Below are 21,957 nucleotides of genomic sequence, written 5' to 3'. Positions count from 1 at the left end.
ACTAATAAAAAACAGAGATACGACATATATGACCGGGATTAAAAACCACTAAATTTAATTATTCTACTACAAAAACGACCAACAGTGGTACATCAGTTTAAGAGTGCCCCATTTTGAGAGTGTTTTAACATAACAACTGTCCCTTGGCTAAGTGTTATGCTACAGATTTTAATTACAAGTATCCCGCCATTAATTTTCATATTTCAGTAAACCATGTAAATTCCACCCAAACGATCTGGTCTTCCTCGCTAGCATTAGCTTGTAGCTAAAGATTGAAAACAACTTTGTTTTCCAAGCTTGGGAAGCAATAAAGTGAGTGTGAAGGAAAGTACTGTGAGGAAGAAGTGGGTGATGTGATATTGAATTAAAGAAAGAAATAATCAAAAACATGACTATGTGTCTCGCCAACTTGGCGAAGCATTTTAGAGCAGGGGCGTCCATACTTTTTCTACCAAGGGACGCATACTGAAAGTGAAAAGTCAAAGTAGGCGAGGGTCATTTCGATATTTTTTAATTTTGAAAAAAAAAATGTATGCAATATAATCTAAAAATAAGACATCTATGATTAAAATCTAAACTTTATGTCCGTTTAGTTTTGGAAAGTGACACAGCATATAAGTAGTTATTATATTTGTATCAGTATTTCAGGTTTTTCACATTACATTCCACCTTTTTTCTTACATTTTTACTAACTGGGTCAAATGCTAAATTCTTTAAATCAAATTAATCACACTTTTTTAAACATTATTAGCAAGAATAGTTTAAACTAACTTTAAAAAATACTGTGACATTTTCACACAAATGCAAATTTAATTTCAGAATGCCATAAAACAGTGGTTCTTAAACTTTTTCCACAAAGCACGGTGGCAGAGGGGTTAGTGCGTCTGCCTCACAATACGAAGGTCCTGCAGTCCTGGGTTCAAATCCAGGCTCGGGATCTTTCTGTGTGGAGTTTGCATGTTCTCCCCGTGAATGCGTGGGTTCCCTCCGGGTACTCCGGCTTCCTCCCACCTCCAAAGACATGCACCTGGGGATAGGTTGATTGGCAACACTAAATTGGCCCTAGTGTGTGAATGTGAGTGTGAATGTTGTCTGTCTATCGGTGTTGGCCCTGCGATGAGGTGGCGACTTGTCCAGGGTGTACCCCGCCTTCCGCCCGATTGTAGCTGAGATAGGCGCCAGCGCCCCCCGCGACCCCGAAAGGGAATAAGCGGTAGAAAATGGATGGATGGATGGACAAAGTACCACCTCAGAAAACACTTGGCTCTCCTAACTGCTGCTTCTCACTGCTCCTCTCACCTCCCAGGGGGTAGAACAAGGGGATGGGTCAAATGCAGAGCGTAATTTCACCACACACTACAGTGTGTGTGTGATTATCAGTGGTACTTTAACTTATTTAACCTAATGACAACATAATAATACAGTAGCGTAGTAGGCCTAATTCTGTCTGAATATTGAATTAAATGATTATTTGGTTTACCATTAGATGGAGACCGCACACTACTAAAGAATCACTTTCATATGCAAACATTTGTTTTTTTGTTTTAATATATATTGTATATATATATACATATTACATTTATATATATATATATATATATATATATATATATATATATATATATATATATATAAATGTAATATGTATATATATATATATATATATATATATATATATATATATCTCAATCATCAGGAGATTTCTCCTGATGATTGAGAGAACCCCTCATGAAACAGTTCTGTAGAGATGAAGCAGTCTTGTGATTTTTCCCACACCTACATATCTGCCACGGTATCGAGCACTATTCTCAGGATAATCCAATCAAGACATATATATATATACATATATATATATATATATATATATATATATATATATATATAAAGTTGTGATCAAAATTAATCAATCCCCATACAATTTTGGTGTTATAGCAAGTTTGACATTTATTCCGTATTTTGTTTATGACCTATCAAATAAAGATGTGTCAAATAGACAAATGCAACTTAAATTGTAACACTGTATTTTACAAAATACCAAAAAAGTAATTTTTTCTTAATATCTCATTGACAAAATTATTCAACCCCCTAGTTACATGCATCGTTAGTACTTAGTAGAACACCCTTCGGCAGTAATTACATCCTTCATACGTGATACATAACCGGACACAAGCTTCTTGCAACGATCTACAGGTATTTTAGCCCATTCCTCTTGGGCAAAGGCCTCCAGTTCATTCATATTCTAGGGCTTGCGTGCTGCAACTGCCTTCTTCAGGTCCCACCTCAGGTTTTCTATAGGATTTAGTCTGGCGACTGTGAAGGCACGCCAGAGTCTTCAAGCCCTTCTTCTGCAACCACTCTGATGTTGATTTGGAGGTATGCTTGGGATCGTTGTTCTGTTGGAAGGTCCAAAGTCTCCCAAGCCTCAGCTTTGTCACTGACTTCATGATATTTGCAGTTAATATATCCTGGTAGGAAATACAATTCATAATACCTTGAACGCGCTGGAGATTCTCGGTACCTGAGGCAGAGAAACAGCCCCAGAGCATGATTGACTCCCCCACCATGGTGTTCTTCTCTTTGTAAGCTTCATTTTTTCTCCTCCAGACATAACATTGATTCATAGGCCCAAAGAGTTCCAATTTTGTCTCATTACTCCATAGAACAGTTTCCCAAAACCTTTGGGGTTTGTCCAGATGATTTTTGCCATACTGGAGTCTATTTTTCTTGTGCCTGGTAGTCAGAAGTGGGGTGCGCCTGGGAGTTCTGGCATGGAGGCCTTCATCTCGTAGTACGCGCCTTATTGTCTGGGACGAAACCTGCGTTCCCCCCTCTGCAATGTCCTGTTGTAGTTCCTCAGCTGGTACCCGGGGGGTTTTCACCACTGTACGCTTCAAATACCTGACAGCAGTTGCACACAGCATCCTCGCTACCACGCCCAGGTAGTGTTTCCACTGTGCCTTTAGCTTTAAACTTGCGAATTATGCTCCCAACTGTGTCTCTTGGAATGTGTAATATTTTTGCTATTTTATCATATCCATATCCTTTCGTATGAAGAGAAATTACCTCCTCTCTTGACTTCTTTGACCACTCCCTGGACTTCAGCATGTTGCAAATACACAATTGACCATCTACAAGAAGCTGAGCATCAGTCTTTTTCAATCAGTTTAATTGTTGCTCGTTATGGTTCTAATCACATCTACAGGTGTTTCCAACACCTGATTGAAAAGACATTATTCAAATTGAATAATTTTGTCAATGAGATATCAAGAGAAATGACACTGTTTGGTATGTTACAAAATATAATGTTGTAACTCAAGTTGCATTTGTCTATTTAATGCATCTTTATTTGATATGACTATAAACAAAATACGGAATAAATGTCCAACTTGCTAAAACACCAAAATTGTGTGGGGGTTGAATAATTTTGATCACAACTGTATGTACATTCAGCGTTTCCCACCACCCACATTTAATGCCAAACAAACACTTACCAATCGACGGATTTAAGTTGATCCAGTGTCACAAGATGCGAAACTTCCGATCGTTGGTCTGCACATTTTACCGGCGATGCTAAGGCAAACATGGCCGAATAGCTTCAATAGCTATTCGCTCAATAGCTTCAGTTTCTTATTCAATTTCGTTTTCGCTATCTGCCTCCATACTCCAACCATCCGTTTCAATACATGCGTAATCTGTTGAATCGCTTAAACCGCTGAAATCCAAGTCTGAATCTGAGCCAATTTCGCTATATCTTGCTGTGCTATTCGCCATTGTTTGTTTGTATTGGCAGCACGAGATGACGTCACAGGAAAATGGACAGTGGCTTCGAAGATAGTGAAAATAAGGCACTTTAAAGCTTTTGTTAGGGATATTCCGGGACGGGTAAAATTTTTAAAAAAACTTCCAAAAATAAAATAAGCCACTGGGAACTGATTTTTATTGGTTTTAACCCTTTTGAAATTGTGATAAGGTTCCCCTTTAAGAACTGTTTTGTTGCAGAACCAATTAAGCGTGTAAATTGGGGTTCAACTAACAGTCTCTAAATCCATCAAATAATAAAACAATGTTTCTAAAACCTTTACATGGTAATGATTTTGTTTTAACAATGTTGGTAAAACAAGTAATATAAAGTAAAACGTGTTTTACCTGGAAAGGCAGCATGTTGCTGTTGTCCATCCTGAAGGCACCGTCCTCATTCCAGGCCTTGGAGGTTAGGGGGCCAGGTCTTGGGAATTTTGGGGGTGCAATGACATTGCCGCCGTAGGGCTTTTTCATCGGGGATATGGGGTTCATAGGAGATGGAACTCCTATACCGACGCCCGCTCTGCGTGGGTCCCTGCCTGCCTGCAGCACGCTCCAAGGATTTGAGCCGGTGGTCCACGCCGCATTCTGGTGATTATTCCACGCCGGCGACGACGTTGAGGCAGACGGCCCCTTAGCGGCGTTCATGACGGTCTGATAAGCGTTTCTCTGGGGGAAGAGGCCCTGGCTGGGGCTGAGGGGAGATCTTCTCTGCTGGGGCTGCTGCACCGGTGGTTGAGACGGGGGGGCGAGGCCCACTTGCGAGGAGTAATTCCCCCCGAAGACCGTGTTGACGTGGTGAGGGAAGTTCTGGAACAGCATCGTGCCGTTCACGGAAGGTATTCCTTGGAAAAAAACATCATCGTTGGTGCTTCCCGTGGACCAAGTGCTTCCGAAAGACGAGGGAGGGGAGTGAAGGTGTCCGCCGGTGTCCCGCGCCTGCTGGTGGAAGTCCAACCCGGGAAGGATCGGCGACTCCATCGACGCTTCGTCTGTAATGCGGCTGCTCAGCGTGGATGCCGCTTGGCTGCTGCCGGCCGACGGGCTCTCCGACCCCGATGAAGACGACGAGGGCTCCGATAACGGGGTCGGTGTGGAGGAAGAGGGAGGAGGGTCTATGTGCGTCTGGTGAGCCTGGGCGGTGTTTTTGTCCATCAGTAAATCATCCTGCATGGTTTGAGGAGCTGGACAAATGAGAAATTAAAAATGACATATGTCACTAAATATATTATTTAGCGCTGTTTTTTATTTATTTTCGTTTTGGCCAAGCGGACGAACTTCTCGTGCTGATATACATGCTGATAGTTACATATCAATTTTATGCATAAATATACCACACAATACCCGAAGAATATATATGCATTCGCTCGACTTCGCCACGTCGCGTTTTTCCCTTCCACGCAGGATCTCTGCAGCTGCAATGTGAAACTGAAGTGTGCGCGCAAAGGGCCTCCCCTGCATGTGTGCTCATTTGCATACGTCAGTAAATACAGCTGTCTTTCCATAGAAGTGAAAGAAAATTAATTGCATCTTGACTCATAAAACGATGAAACACTGCAAGTGACGCATCGCGATTGCTTTATTAATAAAGCACATACAGTATATGCATCGGTTTTTTTTGTAACAATATCAACACAGTTTGGTAGAAATAGGCTAGGTCCCAATGCGTAATAGATTTTCTTTTCGGCTTTGGCACTGAAGCAATGACATTTCAATCAAATATTCTAAAATTGCTTTTCCCTGGCAAAAACACGTGATGATCTAATAATCAGAACAGAAACATATATATAACTGTAGATACAGTAATAAAGTAATAAACGTCGTCATGCAAAGCAAAGGAAGCAATAACGTTAAATCATGCAGCACATCGAATTAAGCTATTATTTTGAATGCGAGAAAAGAAGCCCCTTGATTAGTTTTGTCAGACTTTAAAATGGAACAATCTGAGCTATGTTATGACAGTTGATTCCAATAGCCTGCATTGCACGCACACACATATACACACCCCAGCAGTTAATCCGCGTTTTCTCCCCAAGAGGTGCGCTTCCAAGGTCATTGGAGCAGCTTGTTTGTATCTATCCTCTGCCTAAACGCAATAGTGCAATGTTTGTTTCCTTTATCGCAGCAATAAAGACGTGCCATACATGCCATGAACCTGCCTTTGCCTTGAAATCCCCCTTTAATCCATATGTGAGTCCCCCCACCAGCACGAAACAGACATAAGCAGCATGCAGCGTAGTCGTTTTCCTCCTGGCCGTCGTCGAATTGGAATTACCTTTATCGTTCACCCTTATGGGACTCGGGAGATAAATAGTATTTCTGTTCGAAATGAGTAAGACCAACCCTTGTTCCGAGGTAGTCAGCAGCAGTTGCCTCAACAGCTGATTGACTGCGGCGCATGGACAATGTCGTAGAGGATGCTGGGAGTTGTAGTTTTAATGACACAAATCCCGACGCGAACTACAATATAATGTTTTCCATAAAGCAAACTTGTCGAACGTCAAATGATTTGACAGGAAAATCATCAAATATGTAGCTAATGCTTTTAAAGGTGAGCCCATAGACAACTAACGAGTGATAGTTTACATTTCTTTTCAGAAATGGCACTATTTTAGCGTGACAGTGGGTTAACCGGGACTACATTTCCCGTGTAAAAAAGCCTAGTGTGGTTACGTGGGGGACGTCCTTGTTTTGGTGACGTAATCACGCGTGGCGGCGCTAATGCTAGGTTTTACCCTGCGCTACTTCACAGTCGCCTGTCGTCCACGGAGTCCATCCATCACGCTAATGTGGTAATGCGAGCGACAGATTAACCTCTAGCTAAAATAAACATGTTTTTTTTGTTGCTGTAAAATGCATTGCAAATCGCAATGAGCGATATTGGAAATATCTAGGCTCAAAGATAGCTTTATTTGTGGCAGGCTAGCCGCGTCAACACGAAGGCCTTTCTGGCTTGCTTCGCTAGCAGCCCGCCCCAATGCCGCAGTTTTAACGGCTTTGTCGTTTTTATGGTTATCTTCAAGACGAGAAATCTGCTGCACCAACATAACGGCGTCTGATTGACGTTGTCCTCTTGTAGATTATGGCGGAAGATGATGCTGTGGTCTTGCAACAGAATCTGGACAGGTGAGTGTGTGGCTAGCCTGCTAATGGCAACGATGTTGCGTTACGCAAAATCTTCTAAAATTTGCTCTTAATTGATATGAACGAAGTGTCAAAACATTACATGCAAATTTATGTAGTAAGTGTTTCAGCCAACGGCATGTCTTTAGACATACTTGCCAACCTTGAGACCTCCGATTTCGGGAGGTAGGGGCTGGGGGGCGTGGTTATTTACAATTGTTGTGTGCGCAGTTGTGCATTGCACTTTCTAAAGTAGATCTTATTGTCACAACATATGCATGATTGATTGATTGATTGAAACTTTTATTAGTAGATTGCACAGTACAGTACACATTCCGTACAATTGACCACTAAATGGTAACACCGCAATAAGTTTTTCAACTTGTTTAAGTCGGGGTCCATGTTAATCAATCCATGGTACAAATATATACTATCAGCATAATACAGTCATCACACAAGTTAATCATCATAGTATATAAATTGAATTATTTACAATCCGGGGGGTGGGATGAGGAGCCTTGGTGGATATCAGTACTTCAGTCATCAAAACATTGAAACAGTGTAGGTGTGACTTAGTAGGATATGTACAGCCAGCAGAGAACATAGTGAGTTCAGATAGCATAAGAACAAGTATATACATTAGAAATACATTTGATTATTTACATTAGGTTATTTACAATCCGGGGAGATGGGATGTGAATGTAGGAGGCAGGGGCGCCGCTAGGGATTTTGGGCCCCATGAAAATAATCTTTACAGGGCCCCTGTATATTTACAGGACCCCTGTATTATAATTTTATCATCATTAGGGGCCTCTCTGGGCCCCCCTCCATCATGGGCCCCTAGAATCTGTCTCCTTTACCCCCCTTTTCGGCGCCCCTGGTAGGAGGATTAGTAAAAAGTTGAAGTTGCCTGGTGGTGTTGTGCTGGTACATGTACAGTAGATGGCAGTATTGTCCTGTTTAAGAGTGTCACATGCTGTTTATGACAAACTGCCTTACGGTAGAGTGGTAGACGTAAACGTGACTGCTGTTGTTGTGTGTTGTAACTGCGCTGGGAGTACGTTAATGAAACTGCCTAATAATAACCCATATAAGAAACAAAGAACTCGCCCTCAATCATTCTACAGTTATAACGTCATTGGTCAGACACGCTCTCAGGTCCTCATGGAACTGGAGGGGGCGTGGCCTCCAGCTCTGCCTGAATTACGGGAAATTTTCAGGAGAAAATTTGTCCTGGGAGGTTTTCGGGAGAGGTGCTGAATTTCGGGAGTCTCCTGGACAATCCGGGAGGGATGGCAAGTATATGTTTAGAGATCAACTAGACTAACGTGTTGTATCTTTCGTTGGCAAATAGTGATAAATACGCCCACTGTTGACGCTGGTCTTGAATTGCTAGTACTTGGCTAATACTTAAAGTTAAAGTACCACTGATAGTCACAAACACACACACTAGGTGTGGTGAAATTAACCTCTGCATTTGACCCATCCCCCTTGTGCCACACCCTGGAGGTGAGGGGAGCATTGAGCAGCAACAGTGTCTGCGCTCACAAATGTACTTTAGTATATCCTACCATTCCTAGCACATATAGTAAGTTGGTAACGATTAACTATCGAGTTGAAAAGGTTGTTTTCCTATAGTGCAGTGGTTCTTAACCTGGGTTCGATCAAACCCTAGGGGTTCAGTGAGTCAGCCTCAGGGGTTCGGCGGAGCCTCTGCCACGGAGGTCAAGACACACCCAACTCATCGTGGAAATAAAAACTTCTCCCTATCGGCGTATTGTGGATATGCCCCCAAACAATTTTCCGTCTAATTTCCATTTGATTTTCAGGTGTGTCATTTGTTGTGAGTTCATGCAGTGTGTTGGTTTTGTTCTTTAGACAAGGTGATGCTCATGAACGGTTCATTTTCTGCTCCAGTAAAAAAAAAACATATAACATTGTCTTGAATTTGAAAAAAAAAACATTTTATTTTTCACTGAAGAAGGGTTTGGTGAATGCGCATATGAAGATAGTGGGGTTCGGTACCTCCAACAAGGTTAAGAACCACTGCTATAATGTCCACACCACTTCTTTTCAACGGCTTGGGCCCAAATTCGGCCCGGGAATAACCTCAAATTGGCCCCTCGAGTTCCGTTCAAAACTTGGTAGACAAACATCTGCAACAATTCCTAACAACATTATCACATCAAATCAATTTCTATTTGTCTAGGACTTTTCATAAATATAAAATGTAGATGGACAGGGGGATATAGTCGAATCTGTGGTCTGTCCTGGGACCAGTGGCAAAGCTGTGGTCCCTCTGGACTTTGAACAAGCTTTACTGTTTCCTTTTCTTTCTGGACTTTTTGGCAGCTCCATTGCTTAGATTTTACTGATGTCACGTCCATTCCATTAAACATGCGTAGTGGTAAAGCTTGCTCTGTTCTCAATAGGTAATCGGCGACATTTAGCCTTTCAGGAAGAAAAAAAATGCCCTATGCTTATGTTTTTGGCTTTACAAATTGTTCAAATCGTGAAAATGATAAACTATTTTTCAGAGTTCCTAACGATGTCAATTAAAAAAGGGCGAAAGAGTGCAAGATTTTACAAAACGACAACGAGAATAGTATGCAGCTCACACTCCAGTCCAAGGGAGCGTAGTCCAAGAATGCATGAGTTTGCAGGGATCACTCTGCAAAAGGTTTCTTTGATATACTTTTAACGTTTATTTCCCATTTAGTTGTTAGCTTGATAGTATTTGTATTTCTTACACACGTTTGCTATGGGTGTTTTGTAAAGCACCAACTCGAAAAGTCTCAATAAAAGAAAGCAAATGTGAGCAAAACCTATAAGAGTTCAGCTTTTACCAGCGGCAACAATCATAAATGAAGCTTTAAGCGCAGACATTGTTGACATCTATCATTATATTTTGATAAAGATGGAGAAAAACACGCTCCTCCTAAACAATGCGTGCAACAGCATCAAACATGGCTCTAAATGCAAAGTTAAATCATGAGATGCAACCTTTCTTGAGCAAAAACAATGCATATTTATCCGGGAGATAAATATACATTGTTGACCAGGCCACAGACAAATAAGTTTCTTTTTGTCATGTAGAATTGCATCTGGAGCACAATAGTTCGATATGTCTTGGAACGCGACTGACGTAGAATCCTTGGTATCACTCGACAAATACTTTTTTTAACAAAGGATCTCTTCCATTGCATAGTTTGATTTTTTTGATCGTATCAATCAATCAATGTTTACTTATATAGCCCTAAATCACTAGTGTCTCAAAGGGCTGCACAAACCACTACGACATCCTCGGTAGGCCCACATAAGGGCAAGGAAAACTCACACCCGGTGGGACATCGGTGACAATAATGACCGAGTGGGACGTCGGTGACAATGATGACTATGAGAACATGATACTGTGATACTGATGATACTGATGACTATGAGAATATATGAGAACATGATACTGTGAAAGATCAATCCATAATGGATCCAACACAGTCGCGAGAGTCCAGTCCAAAGCGGATCCAACACAGCAGCGAGAGTCCCGTTCACAGCGGAGCCAGTAGGAAACCATCCCAAGCGGAGGCTGATCAGCAGCGCAGAGATGTCCCCAGCCGATACACAGGCGAGCAGTACATGGCCACCGGATCGGACCGGACTCCCTCCACAAAGGAGAGTGGGACATAGTAGAAAAAGAAGAGAAACGGCAGATCAACTGGTCTAAAAAGGGAGTCTATTTAAAGGCTAGAGTATACAAATGAGTTTTAAGGTGAGACTTAAATGCTTCTACTGAGTTGGCATCTCGAACTGTTACCGGGAGGGCATTCCAGAGTACTGGAGCCCGAAATGAAAAAGCTCTACAGCCCGCAGACTTTTTTTGGGCTTTGGGGATCACTAATAAGCCAGAGTCCTTTGAACGCAGATTTCTTGCCGGGACATATGGTACAATACAATCGGCAAGATAGGATGGAGCTAGACCGTGTAGTATTTTATACGTAAGTAGTAAAACCTTAAAGTCACATCTTAAGTGCACAGGAAGCCAGTGCAGGTGAGCCAGTATAGGCGTAATGTGATCAAACTTTCTTGTTCTTGTCAAAAGTCTAGCAGCCGCATTTGTACCAACTGTAATCTTTTAATGCTAGACATGGGGAGACCCGAAAATAATACGTTACAGTAGTCGAGGCGAGACGTAACAAACGCATGGATAATGATCTCAGCGTCTTTAGTGGACAGAATGGAGCGAATTTTAGCGATATTGCGGAGATGAAAGAAGGCCGTTTTAGTAACGCTTTTAATGTGTGCCTCAAAGGAGAGAGTTGGGTCAAAGATAATACCCAGATTCTTTACCGTGTCGCCTTGTTTAATTGTTTGGTTGTCAAATGTTAGAGTTGTATTATTAAATAGAGTTCGGTGTCTAGCAGGACCGATAATCAGCATTTCCGTTTTTTTGCCGTTGAGTTGCAAAAAGTTAGCGGACATCCATTGTTTAATTTCATTAAGACACGCCTCCAGCTGACTACAATCCGGCATGTTGGTCAGCTTTAGGGGCATGTAGAGTTGGGTGTCATCAGCATAACAGTGAAAGCTAACACCGTATATGCGTATGATGTCACCTAGCGGCAGCATGTAGATGCTGAAGAGTGCAGGGCCAAGGACCGAACCCTGGGGAACTCCACACGTTACCTTAACGTAGTCCGAGGTCACATTGTTATGGGAGACACACTGCATCCTATCAGTAAGATAAGAGTTAAACCAAGACAGGGCTAAGTCTGACATACCAATTCGTGTTTTGATACGTTCTAATAAAATATTATGATCGACAGTATCGAAAGCAGCGCTAAGATCGAGGAGCAGCAACATAGATGACGCATCAGAATCCATCGTTAGCAATAGATCATTAGTCATTTTTGCGAGGGCTGTCTCCGTCGAGTGATTTGCCCTGAAACCGGATTGAAAGGTTTCACATAGATTGTTAGACGCTAAGTGTTCATTTAACTGCTCCGCAACAATTTTTTCGAGGATTTTTGAAATAAAGGGAAGGTGAGACACCGGTCGGTAGTTTACCATGAGGTCAGGATCGAGGTTAGGTCTTTTAAGAAGAGGATGAATAACCGCTTTTTTGAATGCTAGGGGAACAGTGCCCGAGGAAAGTGATAAGTTTATAATATTTAGCACTGATGGACCTAATAATACAAAGAGCTCCTTGATCAGTTTCCCAGGAAGAGGGTCAAGTAAACATGTTGTTTGTTTTATTCCATTTACACGTTGTAACAATTCCTCTAATGTTATTTCCTCAAAACGAGAGAAACTATTTTGGAGGGCAGTATCCGCCGTATATACAATCGTGTCAGTGTTAATAGAACCCCGTTGTAGCTGGGACGCATTGTCTTTAATCTCCTTTCTAATGACTTCAATTTTCTTACTAAAGAATTGCATAAAGTCATCAGCTGAGTGGGTTGAGCTACTGGAAGGAGTCCCTTGTTGGGTTAGCGATGCTACCGTACTAAACAAAAATTTAGGATCGTTTTTATTACGGTGGATGAGATTTGAGTAATAATTAGCTATAGCTAAGGTAAGCATGCGTTTATAAGTTATTAAACCATCACTCCATGCTTGATGGTGCACCTCAAGTTTAGTCGTGCGCCATTTGCGTTCCAGCTTTCTGCATAATAATTTCTGAGCTCTAGTTTCTTCTGTAAACCACGGGGTGCGCTTTTTTGGAGCCTTTTTTAACTTTAGCGGTGCTATGTTATCAATGGTTTCGTGCAGGGCGTCGTTAAAGTTGTTAGTGAGGTTATCAATAGAGCCCACATACTTTGGGAATGGTGCCATTACCGAGGGCAGTAGGTCAGCAAGAGTTGTTGTTGTGGCCGTATTAATGTTGCGGCTGCTATAGCAGTTATTATTATTATTAGTTTGACGAACATGCGTCTGAACCTCGAATTTTATAAGGTAATGATCGGACAATACTTTAGTATACGGGAGTATCGTAACTTTGGAAGCGGTGATACCCCTGACAAGCACTAGGTCTATCGTATTACCGTTGCGATGCGTGGGTTCATTTATTATTTGTGTGAGACCACAGCTATCAATTATAGTCTGGAGCGCTACGAACGGTGGGTCCGATGGGGTATTCATATGGATATTAAAGTCCCCCATTATGATTATATTATCGGCGTGTGTCACTAGATCAGCAACGAACTCTGAGAATTCATTGATAAAGTCCGAATAGGGCCCTGGGGGGCGGTAGATAACAGCCAGGTGTAGAGGCAGCGGTGTGACAGACCTCATAGTAAGCACCTCAAACGATTTATATTTATTATTTATGTTAGGACTAAGGTTAAAGTTTTCGTTGTATATTAGTGCGACCTCCCCACCCCTTTTAAGCGGACGGGCAATATGCGCATGTGTAAAGTTAGGAGGACATGCCTCATTTAGCGCAAAAAAGTCGTTTGGTTTAAGCCAGGTTTCACTGAGACCGATGACGTTAAGATTGTTGTCTCTGATGATATCATTAACTAACAACGTTTTGGGAGACAATGATCTTATGTTTAAAAAACCTATATTATAGGTAGTGGGCTGTTTTAGGGAATTTTTGATCAAATTATCCGTAGTAGCAATATTAATAATGTTGTGTTTATTATGCCCAGTGCATTCAGTATAATTACGACCATATCTAGGAATTGATACGACGGGAATGTTCCGATTGTTTGATTGTTGATTTGATAAACTGCACGCATCATGGTTAGCCACCTCAGTAACGGGGATTTTCCGATTGTTTGTTTGTTGCTTTGATAAACTGCACGCATCATAGTTAGCCACCTCAGTAACGGAGATTTTTCGATTGTTTGTTTGTTGCTTTGATAAACTGCACACATCATAGTTAGTCACCTCGGTAAAACACATGTCCAACTCTGAAACACTCAAAGCAGAAAAAACTTGTTCTAATTTAACAGACTCCTTACCCAGACCAGTAGTCTCGCATCTTTCATCTAAATCCGTCTTCAGGATGGAGGGAAGTGGTGTTCTGTGGGGATTAGCCTTCTGCTTTGTTTTTAGCCCCGCTCGGCATCCGCGTTTCCGATCACACCGCTGGCGTCTGCTCCGTAGACGGCCCCCGCTGCTACTAGACTCCCCTGCTTCACAGGCCGCTGGATGTAGCCGCCGACGTATTCCCATGCTAGTTAGCATGTTTAGCACGCACGCGTCTATCAGTCCAAAACGGCCCGATATGTCCATATCCAGAAGTGTCTGGCGGTCGTACGTGATCACGGAGTGACCACGATGCGAGCCAGCCATGAAGTCTGCAGAACTGTCCGGCATTTCCGCCAAATGTTCCATCTTTAGCAAGAGCACCGCAGTGTCGCAGCCCGTCCGGGCGCCGACATCTTGCTTTATCGTATCTGCCTTTTGCAGGAATAATTAAGCCTATTTTGTACTCAGATAGTTCACGCGCTGGTTGCTGTCCAACAGATATCTTGGCTTGGTTGGCCACCACTGGTTTTCACTTCTGGGACAAAGTCACATGGCGGAATACAAGCAATTAGCTGGATAAATGTCAGAGATCATCGGATCTGCAATTAACTTATACTAACAAATAATATAAGTAAAGTATCCAAACAACAGAAGAATAAGAGCTTATTATATTTTAACAGAAGTGTGCCTAGAACCGTGTGACAACAGAAAGTGACCAGATATTAACAGCAATGTGACAACAGAAAGTAACCAGATATTAACAGTAAATCAGCAAGTAGATTATCCCAGTAGGTTCATACTTTAAAATGGCACCGCTGAAGTGGCAGATGGTTGTATCAGCTCTGTGCTCTTATGTGTTTGATTGATTGATTGATTGATTGATTGATTGTCTATTAGATCTCAACCTTTTTTCAGTGATGTACCTGCTGTGAACCTTTTTTTTTTATTCAAGTACCCCTTAATCAGAGCAAAGCATTTTTGGTTGAAAAAAAGAGATAAAGAAGTAAAATACAGCTCTATGTCATCAGTTTCTGATTTATTAAATTGTATAACAGTGCAAAATAATACTCATTTGTAGTGGTCTTTCTTGAACTATTTGGAAAAAAAGATATAAAAATAACTAAAAACTAGTTGAAAAATAAACAAGTGATTTAATTATAAATAAAGATTTCTACACATAGAAGGATACTTTACATTAATTTTTGGTAACACTACAAATATAGGGTATCGATCCAATACCAAGTAGTTACAGTGCCAGTGTTGGTCATACCAATGCTCATACTGATACTTAACATTTTAAAGATTATTGAATATTTAAACTTCTGATCACAACTACAGTAATATCAAAATCGTTTCAATATTCCAATTATTCCCTACTTTTGGCAATGATAAAAAATACCTTTGTTTCTGCCCCTTAAACTCTTCATGTGTCCAGGGACATATTTTCTACGTTTGTAAATGATAAAAACAGCAAACTATTTAGTGATACAAAAAATATCAATTTAATCACTGTATTATCGACAATTTATGGCTCTTATACTTGGTATCATTACAGTCGATATTTGTATGGTGCAGTTTGGTTTGACGTTAGCTTCTCGCTCGCTAGCGAGAAGCGGTTGTCCGCAGGTCACTGCCAAATTTTCGGGACACCTACAATTTGTCATCAATTGCCTGTATTTTGACACGTGACTTCTTCCCAGAAGTGAAAACTGGTGGTGGTCAACAAAGCTAAGATGGCTGTTTTACAGCAAGCAGCATGCAAACTACCCGAGTACTAAAGAGGCTTAAATCTCCCTGCAAAAAGCAGATACAAGCAAAAAATCAAACTATGCCAAGAAATAAATCCCTATACTTTATAAAAAAATATTTGTCGAGTGATGTCAAGGATTGTACATCGGTCGCTTTCTTACACAAATCAATCTATTGACGTCCAGACACCATTCTACATGACAAAACAGATGGAAACTTGGAAAAGCATGGAGGTCTACAACTTCTTTGTGTGTGACTGGGTCAACAAAATTGGTATCACAACTCTCCGGGACAAATAAAAAATGTTTTTGCTCAGTTAAGGTTGCATTTCATGATTTTACTTTGTGTCTACTGATGTTTGTTGCTGTTTGTAGCGTGTTTTTCCCCGTCTTTATCAAAATATAATTATAGATTTTAACACTGTGTGTGTGTTGAAAGATTAATTTAGATTGCTGCCTTTAGTAAAAGCTTAACTCTTTTAGCTTTTGCTGACATTTGCTTTCTTTTATGTAGACAAGCCGAGTTGGTGCTTTTCGAAACACTCATTGCAAATATGTGTTAAAGAAATACATTAATACCAAGGTAATACTTAAATGGGAAATAATAAACGTTAAAAGTACATCAAACAAACCTTTAACAAAGTGATCACCAGACACTCGTGCATTCTTCGACTCTATTCCCTTGGACTGGAGTGTTCGCTGCTTTTTTTGTTGTTTTGTAAAATCTTGCACTCTTCCTCCATTTTTAATTACCTCTCGAAGCTCTTTGAAGAAATGATTATCCTTTCCGAAAACAACACGTGTAGGTTTTTTGTTTTGCGAGAAAGGCTAAATGGAGCCTTGTACCCAATGAAAACCGAGCAAGCTTGAATTCCACGCGTATTCATTGGGCGGGGACGTAAGCCGGACGTGACGTCTGTAACATCCCGGCAATATGCGTTATCTCGATTAAACATTATTTAAATCTCTATCATTGGCCAAATTTATATCGTTTATAGCGTGCAACCCTAACGTACAGTGTCCACACACAAACACTTAAGCCAAGGTTTCTGAAACATTACCGGAGTTTTTAGGACCTCGGGTTTTAAGAAGAAAAGTTTGTTGATATGTCCACATCTTGACATGAGGCCAAAACACATCGAAGAATAAGCATGTGGACGTGGTCTTAAATGTTACCTAACCTTAGATTTTGTTTTCTGAAACAAAATGGGTAGATGTTGGAGAATATTGCTTTGTAGTTCATATTTGTTTTCTTCAATGGTATCGCCACGCCCCTACTAAAGACCAACACCAGCAGTTCCTAGCACAGCGTTCTGTTGAAGTGTACCAATTTATTCTTGTGTTTCACTATTTCAGATTCAAGCTAGCTTAGCCCTGCGGCTAGCATAGCTTGTCCTTTACTCCTTCCTCCTCCGTGTGTGTCCGCGCTAACCCAGCCAGCACATAACAAAGAACATTAGCTAATATTTCTCCCTTGGTTAGTTAGAACCAAATATTAACTGTTATCATTAATGCCATATTTTAATATTTTAGAACCGTCTGTATTACTTTAATCAACATACGTAAATAATCGATGTTTGGACATTTGTCATATTACTTTAATCGACATATGTAAATAATCGATGTTTGGACATTTGTCTATCGATTCGTGAATCACCCAAGTTCTTCTTGTGATGCATCGGTAAATCGATTATTTTTCCCACTTCTAATTGGGTGTGTGTGTTCTGTTTATTTATTCCCCAAAAAATTTTAATTACAATTAGGGCTGGGCGATATTAATATCGCAATATTTTTATGCCATATCGCGATATACGATATATATCTCTAGATTTTTCCTTAGCCTTTAATGAACACTTGATGCATATAATTACAGCAGTATGATGATTCTATGTGTCTACATTAAAACATTTTTCTTCATACTGCATTAATATATGCTACTTTTAAACTTTCATGCAGAGATGGAAATCACAACTAAGTCAATTTACCGAAACTGTATTTAATAAATACTCTTCATTCTCTCGCGGGTGACTTTTTAAATGAAACAACAAATTAAATAAATTATAAATGGGTTGTACTTGTATAGCGCTTTTCTACCTTCAAGGTACTCAAAGCGCTTTGACACATTTACCCATTCACACACACATTCACACACTGATGGAGGGAGCTGCCATGCAAGGTGCTAACTAGCACCCATCAGGAGCAAGGGTGAAGTGTCTTGCTCAGGACACAATGGACGTGACGAGGTTGGTACTAGGTGGGGATTGAACCAGGGACCCTCGGGTAGCGCACGGCCACTCTTCCACTGCGCCACGCCGTCCCTTATTAGTAAATTATAATTAATAGTAATTCAATTAGTAGTGCTGCTACCTTTTGTAGTAACACTTCTGCTGCATACTTTGCAAATTGCTGAATATCCTCCTGCTTGAAGCCAAACCACCGCCAGATGATGGACCCCCTGCTGTTTTTTTTGGGCATTAATTGTTCTTCCTCCATTTGTGATCAGTTTCGCACCTTCTCTCTCTTGTAATGTCACTCGCTCCACTCTGCTTGTGCCACCTGCGTCAGCTAACGTTAGCCATGCCCCTACCTCTCTGCTCGGCGAGAACGTATGATGCTACACGCGCGACAGTATGTGACATATTTAAGAAGGCGGGATTGTTTTACGTCTCTGTAAGCACGTATACTCGAAAATTACGATACAGTCATTTTCTATATCGCACAGAGACAAACCCGCGATATATCGTTTATATTGATATATCGTCCAGCCCTAATTAGAATATTTCAGTGTGTGCGTATGTACCTTTTAAGCACATTTAATATTGTGATAATAATAACCGTAATAATTTTGGTCAAAATATCCGTGATTTGAAATTTTCATATCGTTACATCTCCACAAATGGGTTCACTGTGGGTTTGCAATATTACTTCACAACCAAAACAACGAGGGCTGCTGTTGGGATTGGGTTTCTCAGGATGAGTTTGCTACTGCTTCTTAAGTTTTTTTTGGTGTGGATTTTTAAACTAATTTAAACGTAGCTTTTCAAAACCTTTTTAAGTGACTGCAGCAATCATGTGGTTTGTTGTCTAAGGAATTGTACATAATAATCTATAGAAACACACACTAAGCGTTTTAATTATGTGCTAGAACATTGTCATGTAAAGGCACCTTTAGCAAACGTATAGCTGGAAGCAATGACCCTGGTCATGTTTGAGGAGGTGATAGCAGAAGGATGTACATTATGTTCTCTTGCCTTTAGACGGCCGTGCACTCAGCCTCTATCGCTGACAAACATAAGACTCCACAGGCTCTTATCTGAGCCTACCTCAGGCAGTCAGGTTACCTCTGCAATGCAGTTTTTCACTTAAAGAACACAATTCAGTACTGCCAGACCTTTTTTTGGCACTTTCACAATGTTTGTCTTACCTACTGTCAATGTAGATAGCAGGCCCTGTTTCTCTCTATGAATGGGCATCAGAATACGACTATAATGTAATATATATATATACTCAGAATAAATACACAGAACATGGAAATAGCTTCTGCCAGCATTTTTTTGAACTGGTAGGTTAGGTTAAATATATGGCTGTAATGATGGATTCATTTTTAAAAATGTGTTCCTAAAATTGAAATTTCAATGAGTCCTCAAATTACAAATAAAGGCCTATTTTGTATAGATTAGGATTGTTAAAAATCCAAAAAATAAGGTCCTGCTGCATTGGCAATGGTGCAGTTAGAGTAAATAGTCCACAGCCAAACCTTAAAACCATAAAGATCCTTTGACTGCTGCTGCAGATAGTCATCATTCGTTATATGCGCAGTTTTCCACATATTATTTTAATATTATGCATTTTTTTAGGTGTGTTATAGCCAGCAATTCTTGAATGCTTTGCGATTCTTGACAAATATTATGTATGTATCGTTTATGTTCCGACCAGCTTGTAATAACTGGGTAGGTGGTTTGGTCGAAAGCTAAAGTACATGTTGAGAATGACAGTTCTATTGCATATTTTTTGTTTGGTCTGCAGGATATCAATGGGAAGGTCATTAAGTTGAAAAGTAACACAGTTTGAATAGACACCCTGAAGGGGACACTACCTCTGTGTAAATAATAAAATAAAAAAAGCCTACAAAGATTGATTCAGAACAATCCCCGAGCATCTATCTGACAAACGTGCTGACCTAGTCAGACTTCTTAAAGCAGACATAAGCAAATTAGCGCTGTATGCAGCCCGCTGGATATCTTCAAACTATTTTTTTTAAACCATTACCATCAAAACTGGAGCCGCCAATGCGATGTCTAGTGCATTTATCAAATTATCATAAGTCTTGAACTATAGGGAGTATTCTAATGGTTGGAATCTGCGCTTTTGAGTGATACATAAATTATTATTGTAATCTACGTCAGAGCAACTCCAAGCAGATGAGGCAAGAAGCAGAGTGGGCGGGGTTTGTCGACAGCAGCCAGCCTGAGACATGAGTCAGTGCATGTCCGTGCACTAACTTTAGTCCGATTTCTCAAATAAGCCTCCTACAACCCATGGAAACACCTCAATATGATTGTTTTCTGTTTTTGAAAAGTTGGCCTAACACAACTGGACTATGCGATTGGAAACTAAATCTCTGGAGTGGGTGTATGCAGCCAAAGAGGACCCTTCGTATCCCGCATACGCCAGTCTCAATGCACGAGATACAACCCAGAAACGGATATAATTCAATAAAAACAGCAACAATTCTAATGAAGAGGATACTTTATCTGTTTCAAAAATAAAAAAAACAGAACATTTTGAAGTGCATTGATAGTAGAAAAAAAAGAAATGGAGATGTATTTATGAAGGTATCTAAGGAATTCAGGCTTCCAAACAAAATATGAATGAGATAAAACATGATGAATCAGGAATATTAAAAGCGAATTATAAAGCGTACACAAACCTTTTCAGGCTGCATTTTTGCATGCCAACTGATTAACTTTCTGCACAACGGGCAAGATAGTCCAGAACAATAGCAACCTTCTTCCGAATATCAGTTGTGACACAAACTGTCTTTTACTTCAGATTTAAAACTCCCATCAATCAACAGAGCATTTTGAATGAACTTTTTACATTCATTAGTTTTGTTTTCATGAATTTCGTTTGAAAATTCCTTTGAAAAAAATAATTTGCCGCCTTTCTTTGCATCAGACCCGATACATTTTTGGTAGTAGAGTCATGTCCGAAGCGAAATCCAAGATAATTTATTGATGCTGTCTGCTATTTAACATCAGCATAGCCAATAGAGACGTCCATCTATCCATTTTCCTCTGCTTATCCGAGTTCGGGTCGGGGGGGGGGGCAGCAGCCTAAGTAGAGAAGCCCAGACTTCCCTCTCCCCAGCCACTTTGTCCAGCTCCTCCCTGGGGATTCTGAGGCGTTCCCAGGCCAGCCGGTAGACATAGTCTTCCCAACGTGATGGCATATAACCAATAGTCGCATTTGAGAGTGTGCATGGACATTTGGACTTCAGATGTAGGTGTGGATTTACAAAAAGACTAACTACTTGAGAAATCAGACTAATTTGGTGCATGGAAACATAGTGAGTGTCTGGGAGGGACACAGATGCAGATTTCTACAACAAAGTTTTGTTTTACAGAAAAGTGATATTATAGGGAGTATTATTATATGGAACTTGGCATGTTTTTTGTCCTTTGTGTTCATGTTTCACCATGTTTGTTGCATATTTGTTGCATTTTGCTTTATTGTAAAAAATGGGAAGTCAAGAGGAGAGATGTTCATATGTTCTAAACATTCAGTTTTAATCGTTTATAGTTAATATTACAAATAAAAAATATTATGTACATTTTTTTATTAAGCTAAATGGCTGTACAATTCCTCAGTTTTTTAAGGTGGTCTGTCATAATACGTTTAGCATTCTATCAGTCATATTGTCCATTCATCTTCTTCCGCTTATCCGAGGTCGGGTTGCGGGGGCAGCAGCCTAAGCAGGGAAGCCCTGACTTCCCTCTCCCCAGCGCCTTCGTCCAGTTCCTCCCGGGGGATCCCGAGGCGTTCCCAGGCCAGCCGGGAGACGTAGTCTTCCCAACGTGGCCTTTGGCTTTTCTCGAGGCCTCCTACCGGTCGGACATGCCCGAAACACCTCCCTAGGGAGGCATTCGGGTGGCATCCTGACCAGATGCCCAAACCACCTCATCTGGCTCCTCTCGATGTGGAGGAGCAGCGGCTTTACTTTGAGCTCCTCCCGGATCACAGAGCTTCTCACCCTCTCTCTAAGGGAGAGCCCTGCCACCCGGCGGAGGAAACTCATTTCGGCCGCTTGTAC

General features: G+C 40.8%; 2 protein-coding genes across 6 annotated transcripts in view; one reads left to right on the top strand and one right to left on the bottom strand.

Annotated features, from left to right (window-relative positions):
* cpeb3 (cytoplasmic polyadenylation element binding protein 3) overlaps positions 1–6,209 on the bottom strand; it is a 109,223-nt gene extending 103,014 nt beyond the window's left edge. For 4 of the 5 annotated variants that reach the window (XM_061910850.1, XM_061910852.1, XM_061910853.1 and 1 more), the window contains exons 1-2: positions 6,077–6,187; positions 4,147–4,985 (exon numbers count right to left, since the gene is read on the bottom strand). In XM_061910850.1, the coding sequence (XP_061766834.1) occupies positions 4,147–4,974 (828 nt within the window). In that variant the 5' untranslated portion in view covers positions 4,975–4,985; positions 6,077–6,187. Of the gene's footprint in view, positions 1–4,146; positions 4,986–6,076 lie in introns of all 5 variants that reach the window. The other variant, XM_061910851.1, reaches the window with a different exon arrangement.
* Positions 6,210–6,495: 286 nt separating this feature from the next.
* Positions 6,496–21,957, top strand: part of marchf5 (membrane-associated ring finger (C3HC4) 5) — a 51,087-nt gene continuing 35,625 nt past the window's right edge. The window contains exon 1 of the mRNA XM_061910849.1: positions 6,496–6,927. Within this exon, the coding sequence (XP_061766833.1) occupies positions 6,884–6,927 (44 nt within the window). The 5' untranslated portion in view covers positions 6,496–6,883. The remainder of the gene's footprint in view (positions 6,928–21,957) is intronic.

This window comes from Nerophis ophidion, linkage group LG09 (assembly GCF_033978795.1).
Source record: "Nerophis ophidion isolate RoL-2023_Sa linkage group LG09, RoL_Noph_v1.0, whole genome shotgun sequence".
Lineage (NCBI taxonomy): Eukaryota > Metazoa > Chordata > Actinopteri > Syngnathiformes > Syngnathidae > Nerophis > Nerophis ophidion.
This window is presented reverse-complemented; position numbering and strand designations above follow the sequence as displayed.